Source organism: Schistocerca cancellata, chromosome 2, assembly GCF_023864275.1.
Source record: "Schistocerca cancellata isolate TAMUIC-IGC-003103 chromosome 2, iqSchCanc2.1, whole genome shotgun sequence".
Lineage (NCBI taxonomy): Eukaryota > Metazoa > Arthropoda > Insecta > Orthoptera > Acrididae > Schistocerca > Schistocerca cancellata.
In genome coordinates, this window is record NC_064627.1 from 741,829,161 (window position 1) to 741,855,285 (window position 26,125).

The 26,125-nt window shown below is 39.3% G+C and overlaps 1 protein-coding gene across 1 annotated transcript in view; it reads left to right on the forward strand.

Annotated features, from left to right (window-relative positions):
- LOC126162547 (serine/threonine-protein kinase ATR) overlaps positions 1-26,125 on the forward strand; it is a 368,495-nt gene that overhangs the window by 51,151 nt on the left and 291,219 nt on the right. The window contains exon 5 of the mRNA XM_049919128.1: positions 24,136-24,305. Coding sequence (XP_049775085.1) covers positions 24,136-24,305 — 170 coding nt within the window. The remainder of the gene's footprint in view (positions 1-24,135; positions 24,306-26,125) is intronic.

Here is a 26,125-nt window from a genome sequence, read left to right on the forward strand (position 1 = left end):
CTACTTTACTTCCGGAATATTTTACCCAAGAGGACGCCATCATCATTTAAGCATACAGTAAAGCTGCATGCCCTCGGGAAAAATTACGGCTGTAGTTTCCCCTTGCTTTCAGCCGTTCACAGTACCAGAACAGCAAGGCCATTTTGGTTAGTGTTACAAGGCCAGATCAGCCAATCATCCAGACTGTTGCCCTTACAACTACTGAAAAGGCTGCTCCCCTCTTGAGGAACCACACGTTTGTCTGGCCTCTCAACAGATACCCCTCCGTTGTGGTTGCACCTACGGTACGGCTATCTGTATCGTTGAGGCACGCAAGCCTCCCCACCAACGGCAAGGTCCATGGTTCATGGGAGGGAGGGGGGGGGGGGGGGGGAGGAATCATCAGCATAAGGATATACAAAACATAGGGTAGATTTCTCTTTCAATCAACTTCTATTTTTCCAGCCACTAATGGGTAATCTATAGAGCTCACTCTCAGCATTTAGAGTAGTCTGTGGGGCAGGATTCACTATCAGCCCATCAAATGCTTGCTGTAGGCCTATCCTTCAAGTCTAAAAATGGGCATGAATGGTATCAGAGAATTTGTATCACAGAATGTCTTTATTGTCATGAAATGGGCTTGAACAGTAACAGAGGTTTATGTGTGTTGCAGAATGTTGTTATTGTAATGAAAAGAGATGGTGTCTTGTTCACAAAGATTTCATTGATCTATATCTGTATTATTGAGAAGTATTGGTGGCATTTTTAAAACAACGAAGTGATGTAGACACACTATAATACTAACAAACATCTTTTTTCCTGGGAGATAAGCATGTACAAAATGTGAAGGATGCTTCAAATGTCACCATTATGAAACATAACCATCACATCTTTCAAGACAGACCAACCTATAGTAAATTTGAAACAGCTGTTCCTGAATGTGGACAACCATAGCCATAGCAACTAATCTCTGTAAACTACTTACAGGATGTATATGACCCGGGACAACCGGGAGATGCAGCAAAAACCTGGGAATTTTTTCATCCGGGAGAAAACCGGGAAAAACCCGGGAATTGTTTACAATTCTGGGAATTTTTCATTGTTTTAGTTTTCAGTTGAATTTTTGTGATCTTGAGTGGTAAGAACCAATACTCTAACAAAGGATGTTACTGTACTTCGCTACTGCAGAGTAACACTGTAACAATGAAACATGAACGAGAGAGAGAGAGAAAAAAAACGTAAAAAAACCTAAGTTGCAAAGGAAATGCGCCATATACAACAACAAAACACAGTGCTCATACAAGTGTCTGCCAACAGCAAAGTGTGTCAAAGCCTTTTGGAAGATTATGCAATGCTTCATAACAACAAATTGCCTCCAATGAGCGTGACGTGACAGCTGTTCAAATTAGATTCATTTAAGCAGTTGCAGGTGGGCTCTTGTGTATGCGTAGTTGAGTCGCGTATGAGTAGCACCTTCTCCCGCTTCTGGTTATAGAAGTGTGGCTGGGTGCCACTACCTAATATTGTCCCAGTTTGGAAATATGGTAAATCCGGGCCTGATGCACAGAGCAGTCTGAGTTGTGGTGGGGAGGTGGGTTGTCTCCACGTGACCTATGTTTATGTTCAGTGATTTTATTGTTTCCTCTTTGTTTATTGCTCCTCACGGTGAATGATTCCAAACCCGATTTTTGTGACCGGGACATATCAAATGAATTAAATTACGTTTGCATAATTACGGAAGGCTAAAATATGTTATTAGTTTCAGATTTGATTTCCACCTTTCTGACAGTCAAGCATTAATCGCCTTGCAGAACAATGAAGTTATCTTTGCCGGTTTGCTAAAAGAGATTTGGCTTTTATTAATCTTTTCTGCTGAGGCAGTCAGTTTATTTGAAACAAACTGTTTAATTTCGCACTGTTGGCTGGTTTCAACTGTTCGCTGATTTCAAGTGCACATATGGCATTATGCCATAATAAAGAAGCAAACATGAGATAATACTGGTTGTCCAAGAAAATTTACATCCAAATCTGGACACACGAATTATGCATTTTAGTACGGTTCACGATATTCCGATGCTCTTGAAGTATCCTCTGATGTCTTGTTTCTTTTAGGACATAATGTAAGATCTTTTAATGTTTTACAAGTACGAACATATGGCCTTCCTGCGTCATCGCGCGGTGACGACTGTTATCTGGCGCTCTCTTGCAACTGCTGAAACGAACCTATTTCTAACAGGTAGTGGGAAAATATTGCGAATGATGGTTTGAAAAGCGTTACATTAAAAGCAAATTTCCTTTTACTCAAGATGAACTATGGGCGAGAATGTACGATGAATTTTTTAAACAACAAAGTGTTTGACTCTCATTTAAAAATCAACTCTTTGAGGACGGCCATTTAGAAGGATTTCGAGCTCAGAAGATCAGACATTTAAGTCGTTATTAAAAATTTTACTGGCACATTTGTGTGATGCATCTTAAAGTGTATCATGCCCAGAAAAAAATCAACATTATATGTGGAAGCTTAGCTTCTCTTCCAGCTTATTAATCTTCGAGACCAATATTATATGTGAATGCTATGTATATTAATTTTAACCATTAACTTTTCTTATTTGTGTTTTCACGCTACTTAAGAGTGATCTTGCTATTGGCTGACTACATCACGTGTCCTATGCTGTCATCAGCTGGCGAGATCACGTGACATGAGTTTTGAATGACTTACGAAAGCGCATCGCAATCTTGATTTCAGTGCTTCGGAAAGTAACATGCGGTATTTGGTGGATTTCGAATTTATACCTTCGTAATACGAAAATGTGCAGTGTACATATTGCTGCACGTCAAAGGTTTTTCAAAACGTGTTTTCCCCCCCTGAGTTTCGTTATCTAAAGTGGCGGGAAATTCTACGTTGGTATATAAAACCATACACTTTCAAAGGATTGAGGATTTTTACAGTGCCAAGGAATAGTATAAGGTCACTTAACACGGAAAGAGTGTATTTTCACCCGGGAGAAAGTGTATTTTTAATCGGGAAATCTGGGAATTTTTTTTCATTGGCCATGTAGACACCCTGTACTTAGTAAGTTGTGTAACCCTGTGGCCACAAAAATTTCATTAAGGAGAAAAAGATTCAGTAAACGTACGTCATTATGACACTGTATGGTGAAACTGAATATAATATTAGTCTACGAAACCACCAGTATTTCCACCATCATTCATATCCGTGACAAAAAGGTAGTGAATGCAAAAACCTGCTAAACTTCAGGTTGTGAAATGGTAACTGGAAGAAATACGTTCAGCCATAAGGAAAAAATTAAAAGAAGGTGGCTCCTATACTACAGAGAGGCATAAATGGGCTTGAGTTGCACATGGAACTATAATTCAGAGTAAAGACATTTCTTCCTTTGTATCCAGGAGCACATTTTAAAGATTGTGGTACTCTTCTACTCTACAGACTGGATATCCTCTGTGGGTGGGACACAGATGGGAGTGCCAATTTTTGCTACTGATTTGTGCTACTCTGTACTCTACCTTATCACTGTTATCATTGTGATCTTTAGTGCAAGCCTCTTGATCTCCAAATAACTACTGCAACATACATCCATTGGAAACTGCTTAGTGTATTCTTCTCTTGGCCTTTCTCACAATACCCCCCCCCCCCCCCCCCACACACACCCCTACCTTCCATCCAATACTAAATTGTTGATACGTAGATGTCTCAGAGTGTGTCCTGTCTACTGATTCCCTCTATTAGTTGTTCCAAAAATTTCTCTACTCCCCAATTTTATTCAGTACCTTCTCATTAGCAACATGATCTACCCATCTAATTGACAGCATTCATCTGTATCACCACATTTAAAAAGCGTATATTCCCTTCCCTGTCTGAACTGCTAATCATTCATGTTTCACTTCTGTAGGAGGCAACACTCCTGATAAATATCTTTGGAAAAGAGTTCCTAACATGTAAATTTAAATTCAATGTTAACAAATTTCTTTCCTTCAGAAACATTTTCCTTACCATTCACACTCTGCATTTTATATCTTCTCTACTTTAGCCAACATCACTTATTTTGCTGCTCAAATAACAAAAATCATCTACTACTTTTAGTGTCTTATTCGTAATCTTAATTCCCTCAGCATTGCCTTGTTTAATTCAACTACATTCCATTATCCTTGTTTTGCTTTTTTTATTGTTCATCTTATATCTTACTTTCAAAACACTGTCCATTCTGTCCAACTGCTCTTCCAAGTCCTTAGCTGACTCTGACAGAATTACAATGTCATTGGCAAACCGTAAAGCTTTTATTTCTTCTCTCTGAACTTTAATTCCTTTTCCAAATTTTTCTTCCGTTTCCTTTATTGATTATTGAATGTACAGATTGAGTATCACGGGGACAGGGTACAACCCTGTCTCAGTGCCTTCTCAACCACTGCTTCCCTTCCATGCCCTTTGACTCTTGTAACCACTGAGTGGTTTCTGCACAAGCTGTAAATAACATTTGGTCCCTGTACTTTATCCCTGCTACCTTCTGAATTTCGTTCCTTCTTTGTTGGGAGGGGGAGGGGGGGGGGGGGGGCTACAGCTGTCGCCGTTTATTACAAAGTTCCACTCACCTGCTGGTGAATCCCTTCTTGCAGGCACACGTCCTTGAAGTCACCGACATTCAGTCCTGAGCTGGAAAAAGCTGTAGAAAAAACAGCAGGAGTCGTCGTAACCTCAAGGCACACTAAAATTGTTTTGTTGGTGGAAGGAATAGTTAAATGAAAGTATTTGTCTGCACAAAATTTCACTCTATTATGGTAAGGTTACATACACCAGTTACTACCAAGCCTTACTCTAAATTGTACATAACTTGAAAAGTTCACAAGCACACCTCATTCATAACCATAGCCAGTTTATGGTAATCCTTCACTGAAAGTATACAAACAGATTGTTTCTTTTAGAATTGCTTGCTCAAATGTTGCTAATATTAGCCTCACAGAACAAATTGTTCAAGTTTGCGAGTAAGCAACACACCATGTGGTCTATAGATATTTTAAATGTCACCAAAAAATCCGAGTTTCACCCTATGCATTAACTCGAATACTCTTCCGCACTTTACTGGACATGTCAAACATTTTAGTACCGAAATATCACAATATTAATAATTTTCAATGGAGCACATATCAAAATGTCTAATCACCATCAGATCCAAGCCCCAACTCTGCTCTCTCTACACAAAAGAAGTTTGTGGTTCCCCAAGAACCGTGCAAATATACTAATTTCTGATAGGCAGAAAACATCACAGCCAGTTGGAAAGAAGCACCAAACCCACTCAATCCTGCACATTTACACAGAACCAGTCAAAATTTGTCACTCACTCAGAACAGTATATCACCATAAAAAAAGTTTGAACACCCACAAATATAAAATTAATTTTCTGTTAACAAAACTACTTTTCCGAAATCATTATCTCATTTCCTCAATACCATAAACTGACGAAATAGTTTATAATAAACTCCCCAGTATGAATGACTAGCACATGTCATTCTCAAACACTCCTCATGTGACCTGTTATTTCAGTGTATAGTATAAAAACTTTACATAAAACAGTATTTCACATTCACACATTCTTTCACTCTCATAACAAAACAATATGTTGTTGTTGTTGTTGTTGTTGTTGTCTTCAGTCCTTAGACTGGTTTGATGCAGCTTTCCATGCTACTCTATCCTGTGCAAGCCTCTTCATCTCCAAGTACCTACTGCAGCCTACATCCTTCTGAATCTGCTTAGTGGATTCATCTCTTGGTCTCCCTCTACGATTTTTACCCTCCACGCTGCCCTCCAGTACTAAACTGGTGATCCTTTGATGCCTCAGAACATGTCCTACCAAGCGATACCTTCTTCTAGTCAAGTTGTGCCACAAACTCCTCTTCTCCCCAATTCTATTCAATACCTCCTCATTAGTTATGTGATCTACCCATCTGATCTTCAGCATTCTTCTGTAGCACCACATTTCGAAAGCTTCTATTCCATGCTTCACTTCAATACATGGCCACACTCCATACAAATACTTTCAGAAACGACTGCCTGACACTTAAATCAATACTGGATGTTAACAAATTTCTCTTCTTCAGAAACGCTTTCCTTGCCATTGCCAGTCTACATTTTATATCCTCTCTACTTTGACCATCATCAGTTATTTTGCTCCCCAAATAGCAAAACTCCTTTACTACTTCAAGTGTCTCATTTTCTAATCTAATTCCCTCAGCATCACCTGATTTAATTTGACTACATTCCATTATCCTTGTTTTGTTTTTGTTGATGTTCATCTTATACCCTCCTTTCAAGACACTGTCCATTCCGTTCAACTGCTCTTCCAAGTCCTTTGCTGTCTCTGACAGAATTACAATGTCATCAGCAAACCTCAAAGTTTTTATTTCTTCTCCATGGATTTTAATACCTACTCCGAACTTTCCTTTTGTGTCTTTTATTGCTTGCTCAATATCCAAATTGAATAACATCGGGGATAGGCTACAACCCTGTCTCACTCCCTTCCCAACCACTGCTTCCCTTTCATACTCCTCGACTCTAATAACTGCCATCTGCTTTCTGTACAAATTGTAAATAGCCTTCCGCTCCCTGTATTTTACCCCTGCCACTTTCAGAATTTGAAAGAGAGTATTCCAGTTCTTCTTCTTAAGTTGCCAATCCTAAGATTGATTTGCAGCAGCTCTCCATTCAGTGCGATTGTCGGCCAACCTCTTCAATTCCGTGAAACTTCCGCATCCTAGGTCCTGCATTATCTGGCTTATGTACTTTCTTCTAGGTCTGCCTCTTGCCCTTTTGCCCTCCACAAGGCCTTTCGTTATAGTGTGGAGAAGACTTTCATGTCTCAGAATGTGTCCCATCCATATATCTCTCCTCTTCTTGACCGTCTTCCAAAGAACTGGAACTTCCTCGGCTCTCTGCAGGACTTCTTCATTTGTCATCCTGGCCGTCCATGGAATTTTTAACATCCTTCGCAGACACCACATTTCGAATCCTTCAATCCTTCTTCTTTCGTCCTCTCCAAGTGTCCAGGTTTCGCTGCCGTAGAGAAGCACACTCCCAACAAAGGTCTTTATTAACCGCTTCCTTAACGACAGACTTATCATATTTGATGTGAGGAGTCCTTTCCTTTTATAGAATGCAATCTTTGCCTGATTTATTCTACTTATTACATCTTTCCTACTACGACCATCTGATGTTATTCTGCTTCCCAAGTAGACAAAGTCTTGTATTTCTTTCAGCTTCTCTCCATTCAGCCTTATATTCGTAATTGCTTGATTATTTTGTTTGCTTGCAACTAAGGTTTTTGTTTTTGACTTATTAATTTTCATGTTGTACCGTGTAGCAAGAGTGTTTTCCATTTCCTCCAACACTACTTGTAATTCTTCCTCATTTTCCGCTAGGACAGCAATGTCATCCGCAAAACGCAGCATATCAACTATTTTTCCCTGGATCCTGATTCCATTAGCTTGTCCTAACTTTTCTCTGACCTCGTCCATTGCTTTGTGTATGTACATATTAAAGAGGACAGGGGAGAGTGCACATCCCTGTCTCACACCCTGTTTAATTTTTGCTTGTTGTTGATGTTCCCCACATCTCACTATTGCCACCTCTTCTTTGTATATGTTCCATATCGTTCTCCTGTCCTTATACTTAGCTCCAGTTTCCCTCAATATCTGGAATAGCTTTTTCCATTCAACCTTATCAAAGGCTTTTTCGAGGTCAATAAATGCTATGTAGGTGTCCTTTCCTTTTTCCATTCTTTTTTCTATTATGAGCCTTAAGGCCATAATGGCTTCTCGCGTACCTCTCCCTCTTCTAAAGCCAAACTGGTCTTCTGTGAGCATGCATTCCACGTTCCCTTCAATTCTTCTGAGGAGGATGGTCGTCAAAATTTTTGATGCATGTGATGTTAGGCTGAGGGTTCTGTATTGTGCACACGATTTTGCTGGCATTTTCTCTGGTAATGGAACAATAATACACTTTTTGAAGTCCTCAGGCAGCTCTCCAGTATCATATATTTGGCAGATTAATTTATACAATTTATCTTTTATTTCTGTTCCAGCTGCTTTGATGATTTCTGCAGGCAATGAGTCAATTCCTGGTGCTTTTCCGTGCTTAAGTGCCTGTAGTGCCTGATCAAATTCAGACCTTAGTATGCTGTCTCCTAGTTCATCTTTATCTACTTCGTCCTCACTTTCAATCATGTCATCTTGTACGTTGCCTCCATATAATTTTTCTAGGTATTCCTTCCACGTAAGTGCTATATCTTCATGATTATACACCATCTTATTATCCTCTCTTATTAGGGCATTACATCTAATCCTTCTAATCCTTTGTCCTCCTGAGAAGAAGCGTTTCACTGTTTTGTATGCTAATTCAAGGTTCCCTTTCTTCAGAAGGTCTTCAACTTCTTTGCATCTGTCTTCAAGGAATCTTTCTTTTACTTGCTTCAACTTCCTGTTGATTTTGTTCCTAAGCACTTGGTATGCCGTTTTCCCTTCTTCCGTTTCATTATTTTTGAGCTTCCTTCTTTCCTCAAACATAAGTATTATTTCATCAGTTATCCACTCCTTCCTCTTTTCAGGTTTTTGTTTTCCAATTATCTCTTCAGCTGCTTTTATTAGGCCATCTCTCATATTTTCCCAATGTTGTTCTACATTCTCTATAGGATGCTGTTGAATTAGATCCTTAGCCCTTTCTTGGAACTCTTTCTGCGTCTCACGGTTTCAAAGCTTCCCTATATCCAGTTTTCCATTCCTATTTTCTTCCTTATGCATTTGAACTTGAGTCGGCATTCCGCAACAACCATGTTGTGATCACTCACAATATCTGGGCTTGCGTATGCTCTAGAGTCTTTTAGTTGATTTCTAAATCTATTTTTTACTAGAATGTAATCAATTTGGTATCGTTCTCTATCCCCTGGTGACTTCCAGGTGTATCTTCTATGGGGGTGATGTTGAAACCACGTGTTCGATATTATCAGTTGATTCCTGTTACAAAATTCTATAAGTCGGTCTCCTCTATCATTCCTTTTACCAAGGCCGTAGCGTCCAACAGCTGGCTGTACCTCTTTATCTCCTACTATTGCGTTCCAGTCTCACATAATTATTAAATTTGTTTCTCCTTTGATTCCTCTCATGGCTCCATTTAACTCTTCATATACAGCTTCAACTTCCTCATCCTTCTGGTTTGTGGTAGGCATATAGACCTGTATCACAACCGTCTCTGTAGGTTTGGTATCCAGACTGACAAGTATTATCCTTCCTCCATATTGTATATATCCCTTCACTCTCTGCCCCAATTTTCGACTCATAACTACTCCAACCCCACCTGCTCCAGGTCTATCTTCTATCGTTCCTGTGTGAATTATCCTGTACTCATCACTCCAGAAATCTCCACAGTTAGGCCATCTCATTTCAGACACTCCTAGTATATCCAACTTCATTTTCTTCATTTCTTGCTTAAGGTTTTCGAGCTTCCCCATCTGCAGTAAGGTGCGGACGTTCCACGTTCCAATTCTACTATAGCTCTTTTTATTTCCTTTCTTCCTATGAACTGTTGAAACGAGATCTCTGGTAGTCCCCTCCCGGAGATCTGAATGAGGGGCTATTACTCCGGATTGCATTTTTACTAGAGCTTGTTTCATATTCATATTATGGCTGCTGATACTTGAGAAATCTAATTAGATCTTTAATGAAGTGGTTTCTCCTTGCCTTCTTCATTCTATGCCGTTGGCCATCATGTGGCTCTTCCGCCTTTAGGGACAGTTTCCCATCCCAAGGACAAGAGAGTGCCCTGCCTCTACCTGCTCATCCGCCCTCCTAGGAGGCCGTTTCGCTTGGTAGAGGGTGTCTCCTTATTCCAGTTAACATTGTCAAAAGCTTTCTCTAAGTCTACAAATGCTAGAAACGTAGGTTTGCCTTTCCTTAATCTTTCTTCTAAGATAAGTCGTAAGGTCAGTATTGCCTCACGTGTTCCAACATTTCTGTGGAATCCAAAATGATCTTCCCCGAGGTCGGCTTCTACCAGTTTTTCCATTCGTTTGTAAAGAATTCGCGTTAGTATTTTGCAGCTGTGACTTACTAAACTGATAGTTCGGTAATTTTCACATCTGTCAACACCTGCTTTCTTTGGGATTGGAATTATTATATTCTTCTTGAAGTCTGAGGGTATTTCGCCTGTCTCATACATCTTGCTCACCAGATGGTAGAGTTTTGTCAGGACTGGCTCTCCAAAGGCTGTCAGTAGTTCTAATGGAATGTTGTCTACTCCCGGGGCCTTGTTTCGACTTGGGTCTTTCAGTGCTCTGTCAAACTCTGCACACAGTATCATATCTCCCATTTCAACTTCATCTAACAATATAATAATAGTAATTAACAAACAATCAGAAAATGAAACCCACAAAACTGGAAATAAATTTGACAATATTTTGACTGCAACTCCAACAGTGTCCATCAGATAGTGACCTCTATCATATTGCATAGAAACTGCATACACTCGAGCCATCTGATGCCACCTGTCTTATACGAGACTCACTGTATGTCCAATCACCGCTGTAATATCTCATCTGAATAGGCATGATACGAGCCGCTACACTTCAGCTGTATCCCACATCTCTGTTACCTAATGTGTTGATTTCACCCTTATTTCTCATCTTCTTCCATTCCCCTTCTCTCCATTGCTTCTTGGATACCACTAGCCATACTTTCCATGATCTTCCTGTCCTTCCCCTCCAAGAGGTTGCCATGAAAGTACTCTCTTGGGCTGTGTTCATCCATTCTTTTGACATGTCCAAACCATCCTAGCTGTCTTTCTTCTGTTTTTTCCGTAATACTATGTGTCTGTGTCATTTCTGTTATTTTCTCATTTCTTACATGGTCATGTTTGGAAATTCTCCATATTCTCAAAATTAATTTTTAAGCTCCACTTTCTATACTCTTCCAACAACTTCCTAAGCATGTAAGATATCTCCTCTCCGTCATTTGTTACAACAATGTATTCATGAGCGTAGAAAAGAGTGTACATACAGTGGTTCCCTACTTCAGTCTCCATGCCCATGCACTTTCTACACCAGGGATCCAGTCCCTTATGCAGATACATCTTGCAGAGGGTGGGAGACAGACAACATCCTTGCTTCAGTGCTTTAGTTATTCTGAAGGCCTCTCTAGAAATTTCTTTCCCTACTTTAATGACAAATTCTGCTGACTTGTAAGGTTTATGATACTTCTTAAAGTTTTGCCAGTTCCTCTGATCACAGCACATCGAACAATATCTTTATTGGAACTGTGTCATATGCTTTCTCAAGATCTATGGAAACCAAATGACTGCTTAGATTCCTTTCCAGTCTCTTCCTCTGATCTGTGTTACGGTAAATATGTTATCTACACATGACCTGCCTCTTCTAAAGCCACATTGTTCTTCCACTTCTCCATTCTTGATTTTAAAATCTCCCTGTACAGCTTGCAAATTGTTTTTGTGACTCTTATGCCACTATAATTGCTACATACTTTCTTGCTTCCTTTTTTATGTGTGGGGCTTAGATACATGAAGGTCAGCTCTGCTGGAATTTCCTCCCCATCCCACATACATTTATTAAATAACTTACTTAGATATGCATACAGGATGCCTAGACCATTCTTCACTAATTCTGTTGGTACATTTCGATGTCCTGGTGATTTCCCAATTTCCATTTGTGTAGCTGTCTTCTGTACCTCTTTTGTAGTTATTTTCTCTACCTGTCCATCCTCCTAGTTCTCCCGTATTTACCACTTTATTTCCTTGTATTCTGTACCTTCAGAATTTCGAAAAAGTGTATTCCACTCAACATTGTCAATAGCTTTCTCTAAGTCGGCAAGTGTTATCAATGTATATTTTCTGTACCATAACATATCATCTAAGATTGCGTAGCGTGTTCTTCATTTCTCCATAATCCAAACTGGTGTTGCCTGAGGTTGGCTTCTTTCAGTTTTTCCATTCTCCTCTGTGTCAGTATTGTCTGACTGTCAGTCAAGTTGCAAGAGGCCAATGAGGTTAATGTATCTCCCCTCTCTTTGCCACCATATGATACCTTAGCTGCAGATGACTTCTCAAATCTTCTTGCACAGTCCCCTGTCCATCCACACTCTGTAGACACTTCAATCCACATAACACACTGTGGAGGTCTGGAATCACCTGCCCTTATTGAGCTGTTGACAGCCTCTTCTTGTTACAATGTGATGTGTCTTTCAAATAAAGGACAGAACACACACTGCAACACGGGTTCACGGTCATTATCTGCCATTGCTCTCTCAGTACATTCTCTAGCCCTTGCACATGCTGTTTCGTGGGGAATGTTTGATAATCTACACTCCAGTGACTGATTTCTGATTTGCTTGTAAGTGTACGAGATGGAGTGAAGCCTGAAAGAAAACTGCAAAGATGGGCACTGTAAGGGAACTATGTCTCCTCCATTGCAACTCTTTAGTAACTCTGAACAAACATACTGATAATGCAGATCTGTTTTCAGCAGTTTGAGCACAATTGAGTGTCGGGATACCTAAAGTGCTGCGAATACTAAATGGAAACTTTTTTTACCCTAAATGGGCAAAAATTGGCATGAAGGACTTGAAGGTGTATTGAAATGATTTTTTTCATTTATGTATTGTAGAGAGTGCAAATTAATATTAATTAATATCTGGTTCTTAGTATTGCATGTAAATGTAAACTCGATTATGTTTGACAAAAAGTAGTAACACTTTTCTTAGAATGTGGTGCAGACGGTGTTAATTTACCTAAAAGGGGTTGTGAGAATTATCCAAACTGCATTCAACAGAAATATTAAGCAGAATAAACAGTGGCTTAACTGACCAAGATTGCAGGTCTGAAATCTGCAGGAGGGAATGAGTGTGTTAGAAGCTGTTGCGAGAGTAGCATTGTGGAACCAAAAACAATAAATCATTATATTACATAAAATCTTTCTTTTGTGCTACCTCTTCCATTAATTAAAAGAATAGTAAACTGATAAATGCTTCCTAGAAAGATGTAGGCACTCGGTCAGAGAGAGTCAGCTAAATATGGTCAAATTATTAGTTGCTTCTGACGTTACACTGAGTGCCTTATGTAGATGAAGAGGGCAGAGATTGATTAACAGTGGTTGACAAAATGAAAAGCTGTACAGCCAATGTACTGCATTTGAACAGTGCAACAGTGTCCAGAAGTTGATGAATCAAATTATTTATATCTTTTATGAGGTTGCTGAAATACCCATCCAACAAAGCTTATTACCATGTAGAGTGAGGACTGATGCTTCTCAGTCAGATGCAGGTAAGCAGTTCTAGTCTGGGGAGTTGCGGAGCTGGTCAATTGCAGAGAATCTTGAAGCATTTCGCACATTATGCTGCAGAACTTTGGAGGAGGGCATGAAGAGATCTTGACAACAGGTCCTGAGTAGCATATGCAGTTATACTGAAGAAACACACATATAGGAGAACATTTAAAGAATTTCAGAGATAAGTGGAATGTGTTACATTAATGTTCTATTAAGGAGTGGCTTGCAGACTGATGCTAACTCACAGATGTTGACAGATTGACTTGTAGGTGTATTTGGATCATCCCATCCACAAAATATGGAGTGTATTGGTTTGCTACAATTTCTTGAATCAACCAGGATCCAAAAATTTGCATAGTAGCCATCAATAGTGTCAAGATAGTTTATAGCCTACATATGTAAAGCAATATTTTCATTACATGCATGAATTTGCTTGTGTGGAAGGTTGCAGTTTTCTCACTCTGAACTGTTGTTATGACATTTTAGTCTGAAGGGTGACAGCAAAAACAAAAAAGGGGGAGAGCGGTTGAAGGAGATGGTAGAGAATGTCAAACAATTCAAGAAACCTTGAACAATTGATGTTGGTGATAAATCTGTGTGCTTAATGTACAATGAGGACATCATAGTTTCCAAAGAGGTAAATCTCATGCTAATGATGGTTCAGTTAGAGGCAAACAAAATACTTCCACCACAGTAGAAATATTAAACAGTGAAAAAGCTAGTGTTGTTCTAGTGTATAGTTTGCAAAAGAGAACCAGGCATTTGAAGACACTGTATGTTGTCTATTAATGACCTTGAAGACAATATTAATAGTAACCTCAGACTGTTCATAGATGATGTAGTTACCTATAATGAAATATAGTCAGAAAAAAGCTCCACAAATATTCAACCAGCTCTTGATGAGATTTCAAAGTAGTGCAGTGATTCAGATCATGCTTCATATGTTAAGGAATGTAAAACTCTGCACTTCATAAAAAAAGTATCCTAGGATTACTATATCAGTGAGTCACTGTAGGAAACTGTCAACTCTTACAAATATGTGACCTAGGTGTAACAATTGTAGGGATTTGAAATGGAACAATCACATGGGTTCAGTCATAAGAAAAGCAGGTGACAGACTTTGATTGATTGGTAGAGTAGTTCTGAAATGCAGTCAGTGCGTACAGAAAACTTGAATGACCCAGCCTAGAATATTGCTCAAATGTGTGTGGGACGTATACCAAATTAGACTAACAGGGATTTCGTATATGTGTGGAAAGGGCAGCACAAATGGTCACAGGTCTTAAACAGTTTTGTTAGATGACTGTTTAGAGCTGTAATTTATGAGATGCTTATTTGACCATCAGCTGCTTTATTGAATATCTTAAGCATCAACCAGTTTTGTTCCTTGACCATCATTAGCAGATATCTATTGAAAGCTACAGACACAGATAAATATAATGCACAGAAATACATTAATAAATTATAAAGAGGTACAAAACCAATGTGAATACTTATAAAGTTAAAAACAGTTCAAGTAAATACAACTCTCGTGTCATTATTTGACAGTAGACACATCTAGGGTGTTATAGACTGATGTCCAAAATTAAAGCAATGACAGCCATTTTCCTGTCCTATGTCTAATTCATTATATAATTGTACAAATTGTCAACAGATGCCCTTATGATTGTGTTCTGCATGGAAGATGGCATTCAGTCAATTGACAGCTACGCTAGTGATGATGTCTGGGCACCTACCGAATGGGTTAGCGTTTGCCGGATAATTCCTCATCCACATTTGCTGTGTACACAATCACAGATGGTGCAGTATGGCACAGAGAAGTTGCCTACTAGACACTCTGCCATGGAGGAGGAAGAATGGATGCAGGTTATTTGCAAACTGACGTAGTCTGATGCCTTGATCTGAATCGTTCTGTTATTTCTTGGATGTGGTGACAGTTTACAGAGACAGAAACTGTATCCCGAAGACTGGGGCAAGCCGACCATGTGTGATGTCAGAATGAGAGTACCATTATGTGGCGGTAAGGGCAAGACAGTACCGCATGGCAGCAGGCATCTTATCTCACAGCATCCACTGGATCAAGGCAAATAGCTAACAGAAGATTTCGGCAGAGTGGCCTCCGTTGTCAAAGACCTGCTGTATGTGTACTTCTGATGTGTCTTCACAGATGGGAATGTCTAGAGTGGAGTCGTCAACATGTCACCTAGGTGGTCGAACAGTGGGCCATTGTTCTTTTCACAGATGAGTCCCAGATTGGTCTGGAGAATCACTCTTGGTGGATATGCATCTGGAGGTAATGTGAAACACGATTTCGGGACCGTAACATTGTGAAAAGAGACCAATATCAAGGAGGATCCTGAATGGTGTAGGCAGGGATTATATTGACCACTTGAACATCTCTCCATCATAGCGCATATGAGTGAATAGGCAAGGTTTAACTGCTGTCAGATATCATGACAAGATCTTTTGACCTCATTTGTAGGTATTGCGAGGTGCTGTGGGTGTAGACTTTGTATTGATGGACAATAATGCTTGATCTCATAATGCACAGATGATTGATGTTTTCTTGTAAATGGAAGATACTACATGCATGGCGTAGCCTGCTTACCCTTCCAATTTGAATCTCACAGCTCCATCTCTCTGGGATGCAGTAGGGGGGTGGGTTGCATCATGTCAGCATCCTCCAAACACTCTTCAAGAGTTGCGAGCAGCTCTGCAGGAAAAAGGAGCATTATTGCCTCAATATAGGATGACATCATTCACAACATGCCCCATTATTGTCAGGTCTGTAGTGCTGTCAGAGGTGGTCACACTCCATACTGGGCACATTAGCCAGTTGTTGAATGTGTGCGCAAATCTGTTAAGTTGGAAAAAAATTAAGGACATTTTTGTCTACCATTATGCATGTTGCAGTTGTTTATAATTCCGTATTTTTTACATTGTTTTTACTTTACTATCATCGATTTATACCATTTTGTGGCAAAATAAACACAACCTTGCGAAATTTCTGTTTGTTGCATTAATTTTGGACACCAGTGTAATAAGTAATGAATTCCAGTACAATAAATTCAACACAGGACATTTATGGTGCTGTCAGTAGTGACAGCAGTTAACAGGACGTATATTTAAAGTCTGAAATTCTAATCAATATGTTGTCTTTTGCGTGAAGTATGCCCCTACTTTTTTTAAAATTCATGGTGCAGTTTCTTTGTATCTCGATGAATGTGTCGTATGTCTTTCCAACAGATACTATACTGTCAAATTATTGTTACATCATTTTCATGACGTCTCACCAGTTGAATACACATCCCAGTATGTGATCACATTATTGCTCTAGACAGTGTGTTAATTTGCTATGTACTTATTCTTCATGGACATTGTTTTCACATATTTGGTTACCAAACACTTGCTTTGGATATTATGTAATATGTATTGGATAAGTCAACTGTAGTCTGAGGTCCACATTCCTTGTAATGTTTCTTGGATCAGTGTGCCTACAGGTAAATATTGTGTTTGACAATCATCTGCCGGGTATTAAGTGTAATTTTCTGCTGGCATCTTAAACAACCCAGTGACAGTTTATTCAGTGCCTTACAATTGCATTATGTTTATAAAAGAAAAAATTGTGTGGTCATCATTGCTGTTATATACACTTGATATTAGCAGTCCGTAAAGTCAAATTTGGCCACTCGTTTGCGTATGCTGTGGTTGGTTACATTTTTGTGACAGTAATACTGCTAGATCTGGTTTTTAAAAGTAAAGAATCTGACATGACAATCACATATGATGTGGTCTTTCACACATAATCGTTAACTAGTGGCCGCAGCTGATTAATGTAATTAGGTAGAGTGTGAATGAATGATAGTTGACGATTTGCTCCTATTTTTAATAGATTTTATATTAGAAACGCCATGTGCATTATGTTTATGTTGTGATTGATGTTTGTGTTTACACACCTCATGGATCATTATACAATAATTATGCTACCATTTAGCATCTGGATATTACAGAGGTTTGTACCTTTTTGCTTTGGAATTGGTGTTTTTCTGTATTTTTTATAATGGTAACTTCGTTTTTCACTTTCTGTTTACACAAGAAACTAGCAAAGAAGTTCCCTAAAGATAATCTAGTCTCCTGCAATGATATATATATTTAAAAAGAAAGATATATTTTTCCCACGTGGAATGTTTCCCTCTATATATATATATATATATATATATAAAAACAAAGATGATGTGACTTACCACATGAAAGTGCTAGCAGGTCGACAGACACACAAACGAACACAAACATACACACAAAATTCAAGCTTTCGCAACAAACTGTTGCCTCATCAGGAAAGAGGGAAGAAGAGGGAAAGACGAAAGGATGTGGGTTTTAAGGGAGAGGGTAAGGAGTCATTCCAGTCCCAGGAGCGGAAAGACTTACCTTAGGGGGAAAAAAGGACGGGTATACACTCGCACACACACACAGGTGTCTGTATATGTGTGGATGGATATGTGTGTGTGTGCGCGAGTGTATACCCGTCCTTTTTTCCCCTTAAGGTAAGTCTTTCCGCTCCCGGGACTGGAATGACTCCTTACCCTCTCCCTTAAAACCCACATCCTTTCGTCTTTCCCTCTCCTTCCCTCTTTCCTGATGAGGCAACAGTTTGTTGCGAAAGCTTGAATTTTGTGTGTATGTTTGTGTTCGTTTGTGTGTCTGTCGACCTGCTAGCACTTTCATGTGGTAAGTCACATCATCTTTGTTTTTAGGTATATTTTTCCTACGTGGAATGTTTCCTTCTCTCTCTCTCTCTCTCTCTCTCTCTCTCTCTCTCTCTCTCTCTCTCTATATATATATATATATATATATAGTAACACCATACATATTATAACCATATATTTAAAAAAAATGTTAACCGTGTAAAGTAATACATATGTACTGTCACCTTAGAGTTAGTTTTAAAAATGACAAGTTACCTATGTCACAGTCTTTTTTGTATGAGTCATGTAATGTGATAATAAAAATTTGATTTGATTTGTGTTTTTACCTTTGTGTAAATATCCATTGATGGTAGTCAAAGACTGTAGTTGTTTGATGCTTAAGGTTTTCAATAAAACAGTGAATTGTCAAAAAATCATTTCATAGTTCACAAGTTTGTTTGACCTATGAGAGAGTGTCATGGACATGCTGGATAAACTTAATTGGCACACACTTGAAGACAGACCCAAACTATCTCCTGAAAACCTACTTACAGAATTCCAAGAACCAACTTTAAATAATGAATTCAGGAGTTTACTACAACCCCGTGTGTGCCACTTCCACAGAGACTGCAAAGACAATATTAGATTAATTACAGAGCACACTGAAGCATTTAAACAATCATTCTTCCTGCACTTCAGTAATGAATGGAATGGGAAGAAGACATGTTAACTAGTACAGTGGAGCCAGCTTGGACAGCAACACCGAGGATACAACAGTTTTATGACACACTTCTCAACAAAATCTGTAAATGCATCCAGGCCAGTTTTTTCCAAGTATCAGTGTGTCCAGAAAAATGATAACTTTCCGATTAGAGAACATACAACACTACTTTTACAAACAATTGGTGTTTAAGTTTGTGTAGTTGGAGCGGTACTTTCTGAAAGCTCATACATAGATGACATTGCCCAACCACTTATTTTTGCTCAAAGTGTTACTGGCAACATCAGAATAATACAAGAACTACACAGAGGTAGTCAATGAAATGTACCACAATTAGAGAAAACTTATTGGAATTAATGGGTGCATTATGAGGTGCAGCTTTCGTGAAGAAATTTGGGTAGTATTAATAGAGATGGATCTCCAAAATTGGCGGGAATGTTGCCCTAATATAATTTGGCAAGTTCTTCTTGAAATATGTTGGTACTACTGCCACAGCTGCCCTTCTCACCTTTTAATAAACCATCTAACTTCCCCTAAAAACCACAATTTTTAACTACAGAAAAGTTTATCCACCACTGTCATAAATAGTGTTACATCCACAGTAAAAGGCTATGATTCAGGGCTGTTTAGTCATGTGTAACTTTTTAATTTTCTTGCATGGTGCAGAGAATGGTTATGAGCCTGGTCTAATAGGCACCAAAAATTAATTTTAAGTTTTTGTCAGAAAATTTGCATATGTTGCTTATAACTATTCCAATCATGTTTTAGGTTTTCTCGAACCTGGAAGTTTTTTACTCAGGAGCTTTCATGGCTATGAACCTGAGGGACCTGAAAACATAGTGTTAATAAGTGCTCAGTATTTTAAAATCCATAGCATGTATCAGACAGGGAACAGACTAAGTTTCTCTTCTCCAAAATTGCTGAGTCTTTGTGTGGTTTGTTTATGAGGTCAAGCTATATGGATATTGGATGTAGTCTACCATGAGAGGATTAGGCTGGCCACAGGGGCATTTATGACTGACCTCCATCCCAGCTGTGGCCACCATTTCACAGCAGGTGGCAGGCATTTTGCCATAGTGCAACAAGAGTACAAAATGTTTCTTTCTCAGGCTTTTGTATAACATAATCTTGCTTGCCCACTTGTAAAGACATATGACATGAACACCTGGGAGACCCCGAAGGATAGATTTAGCTGCCTAATTGGAAATGTTTTCCCTTTCTTTTGTGCTCACAGATTACTTTGCAGAGTATGAAGGCTATGTGTGCGTGTGTGTATCTGTTAAGTGTAGGTGACTGTGATGGCTGTGTATGTAGTATAGTTTTCTGTTGGTGTTGGAGATGATGAGAGAAGGGAGAGGGAGAAAGCAAGTGCAGGCACATAGAGCACTTCTCTCGAAGAGCACAAAGAGGCCCACTGAGCTTAACATCCATCCAATGTATGGAAATCATCAGCAGTGTCACATGCATTCATGTCATGAGACACAGTAGAGAGATTTTTGGAATTTAATCCAGGATATTGGTGTAAATACTGGTGATCTGGGAATTCATACAACACCCTTCCTATCCCCTCTCCCTTAAAGACAAAGGGAAAATAGTCAACAGCACATGGTGTATGCTATTTTCACTAAGGTGCTTAAGTAGACGCTTGAACATAACCTTTTCAAAGATTTTTGGAAAAGCTGGCAAAAGTGAGATCGGTCGATAATTTGATGGCATTTCTTTGTCCCCTTTCTTGTGGAGAGGTATAACTTCAGCATATTTAAGCCAGTTCGGGAATGTTCCTGTGACAAGTGGTTGATTACACAAATACTTAAGATATGACTAAGCTCACATGAACACTCTTTTATTAACTTTGTTGATATGTTATCATAACCACTAGAATGCTTTGATTTCAAGGACTTTATGATGGATTCTATTTCTTTGGGTGAAGTAAGTGTCAATTCCATTTTACTGAGATTGCTTGTGTGTACTGGTCTCAGATATTCCATTGCATTATTTACTGAACCTGACAACCCCATGCTATCAGTAACAGAGACAAAATACTTGTTTAAATGGTTTGCAACACAACATGCGTTTGTTACCAGGGTTTCATTTATTTTTAGAACTATTTGTTCCTCCTCATTTCTGGTCCTACCTGTCTCTGACTTAACTATATCCCATGTTGTTTTTATTTTATTGCTGGATGTATTTATCTTCTTCTCATAATGCAGGTGTTTAGATTTCTGGATAACGTTCTTCAGTATTTTGCAGTAATTTTTGTAATTAGCTATAATGCTAGTATCAAAGGTGTCCCTACATATCAGATAGTTTCCTTTTTGTCTCACATGATATCTTTATCCCCTGTGTGATCCATGCTTTCTTATTAGACTTCTGCTTAATTTGAGTTACCTTCAGGGGAAAGCAATTTTCAAATAAGGTGCAAACTTTATTAATGAATGTTTTGTATTTTCCACTTGTGTCTTGGATGCTGTAAACTTCCATCCAATTAATTTCTTTGAGCAATCTCCTAAATTTCTCAGTTTTTGACTGTTTTATTGGCCTTCTGTACTCAGTTCTGATAGATGTTTTACCCTGACAATTTTCAAAATTTAATGTTAGGTGTTGCATGTCATGGTCAGATAGTCCATTTACTACTGGTTTTGTAATGTGGCTTAGTTGCCAGGAATTGTCTGTAAATATATTATCAATGGCAGTCTTAGAACACTTGTATACCCTTGTTGGGAAATTTACAGTAGAAATTAAATTGAATGACAATGTAACTGATTTCAGTACCTGTTCACTGACAGCGTTTTTCAGGACATCTATATTAAAATCACCAGAACCACTAGTTCTTTGTTTTTTAATTTTATATGAGATAATGAATCTTCAAGACCATTTATAAACAGGTTGAAATTTTCTGAAGGTGCTCTGTATATGGCTACTATTATAAAGGACCTATTATGAAATTCTATCTCTGTTGCACATGCTTCTAAGTGCTGCTCTAAGCAAAATTTATTACTGTCAGTATTCTTAAATTTAAAACTGTTTTAACAAATGTGGCAACTCCCCCTTTCTCCATCTTTTGTCTACAGAAGTAGGAGGCTAACCAAAATTCTATACGGTTTACCATATCTATACCAGTGGTCACATGATGATCAGAGAGGCAGATTATATCAACTGGGTTCGATGACTCTAATTCATCAATGCACATAAGTATTTCATTAATTTTACTTGTAAGCCCTTGAATATTTTGATGCACTAAAGATAGTTGGCAGTTCACATTTACCAAGATGAAATCGTGTGGAAATAAAATTTCTGCTGATTGCTGCAAATTTTTAACCAGCAGCTGTGTTCGCTGATCCAATGTGCCAGGATTATGCTGTTTGATTTCAGTCTTTACTTCTCTCAGAACTTGACTGACCTGGTATTCTGATCCTAACTGGTCCTGCAAAAGTTGGCCTACAGCTCTGACATGTGAAATACCTAACAACAAAACTTTCTGTCTCTTTGCTGACTTCCCTACATTCTTATTCAATTTTCTACTGAAAGTTTGTTGTGCCCTCTCTACACCTACCTCTGTCTGAGGCTCATCAGCATTCACCACGAAGCTGTCTGACCAAGTTCTAGGTCTGTTACTCCTGTTACCTGTTCCACTTCCCACCTCTCTTTACCCTTCTCCCTCCTTAACCTGTTCAAATCTTCCTTAGCCTCCTCTAACTGTGCCTGAAGGGCAGCAATTTTCCCCTCCTGTTCCACTATTTTCCTATCTCTACTGCATATCCTACAGAACTACTGATGAGTCTGATCCCATTTCCCACACCGCCACAGTCACCCCAATGGAAAAAACTACTGTACCCATTACACCAAACCCCGGAGCTAGCAATATCGGGCATTATCGTCGTGTGTAGGGTGATAATAACTGTCAAAGACTTATATGAGCAGCATAGTAATGGTCTTGATGCTTAAAGCAAGCGAGAAGTGATTTAGTATCGGGATACGACAAATATTAATCATTGCATAGTCAACTTGTTGATACGTTGCTTAGCAACTCATAAACAGACAGTGATAGAATGTGATCTCCCCTTCTCTCTTTGCTCCCCAACATGGGGTGTCAAATGTGACCTCCCCTTCTCTCTTTGGTCTGTTTCTTTTGCTGATATTTCCTCTTCTTTCTTCCTTATTGTACCATGGCTATATCTCAGGGTTTTCAATGCAGAAATGTAGTGAGACGGGGGCACATGTGTGTGGTGGTGCACGATATCATAGTGCTGTGAGCGAGCATCATTCGTGCCTCTGGTTTGAGAAGACTGATGACTGAAGTATGAACATTTCTCAAAAGAAAAACAGGTACGTGCTCTCTTTTCTGTTAAAACTAAAAATAGTAGCGCAGCTAGTGCTATCTATCGTTCTACTAAACTGGATGAGCATGACACCATTGATGAAGTTTCTACTTCGTAAGAACTCGTCCAATCCAGAATTCGCTCACAGTTAGAGTAATTAATTTCTGATGTGTGTGTAGTGGTCGTTGATACTTAAAAAATCGTTTCAGTATTTCTATCACTATCCAATTATGAGGTGCTAAGCAGCGTATCAACAATTTGACTATGCAATGATTAATATTTGTCGTATACAGACAGTAAATCGCTTCTCACTTGCTTTAAGCATCAAGATGATTACTATGCTGCTCATATGTCGTTGGCAGTTATTATCAAGCTAATGTCCGTAAATTGCGATTAATTTTATTGAATCATACACTTGACGTTAGCGCCCGATATCCAGCCGCGTATCTTAAACTCCGTGCTGATATTTGAGAATTCGCATGCGATTTGTTTGCACCAAAGTCGGGCTGTTGTTCCCTAGAATAATTTGTAAATCAACTCCGGGTTGTAAGTTAACAATTCTATACCCATTCATAAGTTACAGATGATCTGCACTCGACAACTACTTGATCGCACACTCGAGCAACACGGAAGTTTTTGTTTTTACAAAGAGAAAACATATCAGGCATAATGCAACAAGGTGATTTGCTATGTCAAAACATATCTCTCACATTAAAACTCATTACCTATTAAATGTTGTACATAATTAAATTATTTACTCTGTAAATAATCAATAAAATTTAGAAATGAATTACATGTTTAAAAAAGAAAATATCAAGTTGATGTGATGTTGTGGGTCACTACTTGTTTTGACTCCCCTACCCTCATGTGACGCAAAGTAGACATATTGGACATATTCATGTAATGCTACAATCTCATGTGCATACCAAATTCATGAATCCTTTTGCCAGAACTTAACAATTTCATGCTTCCTATGGATGGCATGGACATACACAGCTTTTTATTTTGTTATTTTCATTGTACAAGGAACCTAAAGAAAAACATAATTGCAATTTATTTTTTACTCTTAGATGAACTGTAGATTGTTTTTGTCGCAGATATCACTGAAGCTCTGGGAACAGAAGGAACGTTGAAAAAACAATTTGAACTGAGAAGATTTATTCCTGAAGGGGAAACAATTGATGGCATTGACCTTGATTTGTCTCCATGTTTTATACTTTTGTCAAGTTCTGAAGGTTGTGCAAATTTGCAGTGTTACTTGTTGGAGGTAGGGCTTGTGCTTTAATATCTAGTGTGTTTATTGTTTTAGATTTGATGTGAAGCATTTGTGGCTACCTGTATTATTTTTTGTACTTAAGGATGTGGCTTGCAATTGTTTTTGGAGGAAAAAAATTTGTGCTAGTACCTATGTTGTAAGACTGTATTATGTTAAGTTACACACACACACACAGACATACACGCCGGCCACAGTGGTCTCGCGGTTCTAGGCGCGCAGTCCGGAACCGTGCGACTGCTACGGTCGCAGGTTTGTTCTAGGGGACTGATGACCACAGCTGTTAAGTCCCATAGTGCTCAGAGCCATTTTTTGAACACACACACACACACACACACACACACACACACACACACACACGCACGCAAATTCAACTCGCACACATGACTGCAGTCTCACAGAACTGAAACCACACTGTGAGCAGCAGCATCAGTGTGTGATGGGAGTGGTGACTGGGTGGGAGTGAGGAGGAGGCTGGGGTGGGGAGGGGGAAGGATACATGGTGGAGGTGGTGGACAGTGAAGTGCTGTAGCTTAGATGGAGGACAGGTGAGAGGTGAGGAGGGGGGGGAGGGAGTAGCGGAAAAGGAGAGAAATAAAAAGACTGGGTATGGTGGTGAAATCACAGCTACGTAGTGCTGGAATGGGAACAGGGAGGGGGCTGGATGGGCGAGGACAGTGACTAACGAAGGTTGAGGCTAGTAGGGTTACGGGAACATAGGATGTATTGCAGGGAAAGTTTCCACCTGCACAATTCAGAAAAGCTGGTGATGGTGGGAAGGATCTATGTGGCACAGGCTGTGAAGCAGTCATTGAAATAAAGGATATCATGTTTTTCAAACATGAGTAGCTGTATTAATAGAAGTATAATGGCTTCAGTTGGTATAAAGTCAACTTAGTAAATCATAACCAGCAGATGACCCTATGTTAAGTGCATCTCTGTACTTGTAAATGAAAGCAGATGTAACTCCTGGATTTAAAGCTCACAAAAATGGTATATGTAAAATGGAAAATCCAGGCTGGAATGTAGCAATATTATGAAAAGGAAAGTTGCTACTCATCATATAGTGGAGATCATGAGTTGCAGATAGGCACAACAAAAAGACAGTGACAATATAAGCTTTCAGCCAACAGGGTCTTTGTCGAAAATAGACGACACACACACACACACACACACACACACACACACACACACACACACACACACACGACTGCAACCTTTGGCAGCTGAAGCCATACTGCGAGCAACAGCAGCAGTGCATAATGGGAGCGGCAACTGGATGGAGGGTAAGGAGGAGGCTAGGATGGGGAGGGAGAGGGATAAAAGGGTAGGGGTGGGAGACAGTGAAGTGCTGCTGGGGAGCATGCAAGGACGAGTTGGAGAGAGGGTAGGGTAGCTAGGTGCAGTCGGGAGCTTAGATGGAGGGCAGGGGAGAGGTGGGTGGGGGGGGGGGGGTAGCGGATAAGGAGAGAAGTAAAAAGACTGGGTGTGATGGTGCAATGACGGCTGTGTAGTGCTGGAATGTGAACAGAGAAGGGGCTGGATGGGTGAGAAAAATGACTATACCCGTGCCAGCGAAACATTGTACTTGACAGTTGGGTTTTTGTGTAGTTAGGTTGGCTATACTGTAATAGCGACGTTGCAACAGCAGCCTCTATACACACAGCACACGATACAGTTTTCCGTCCCATCTCGTAAATGCAAGCGATTGAGCAATTACAGTGTATATAAAAACTCGTTTGTAGTTGTACTACAATGACAGGAAGTAAACAACCGTATAATAATGCATGTAAAAGCATAACAATGCACACCCT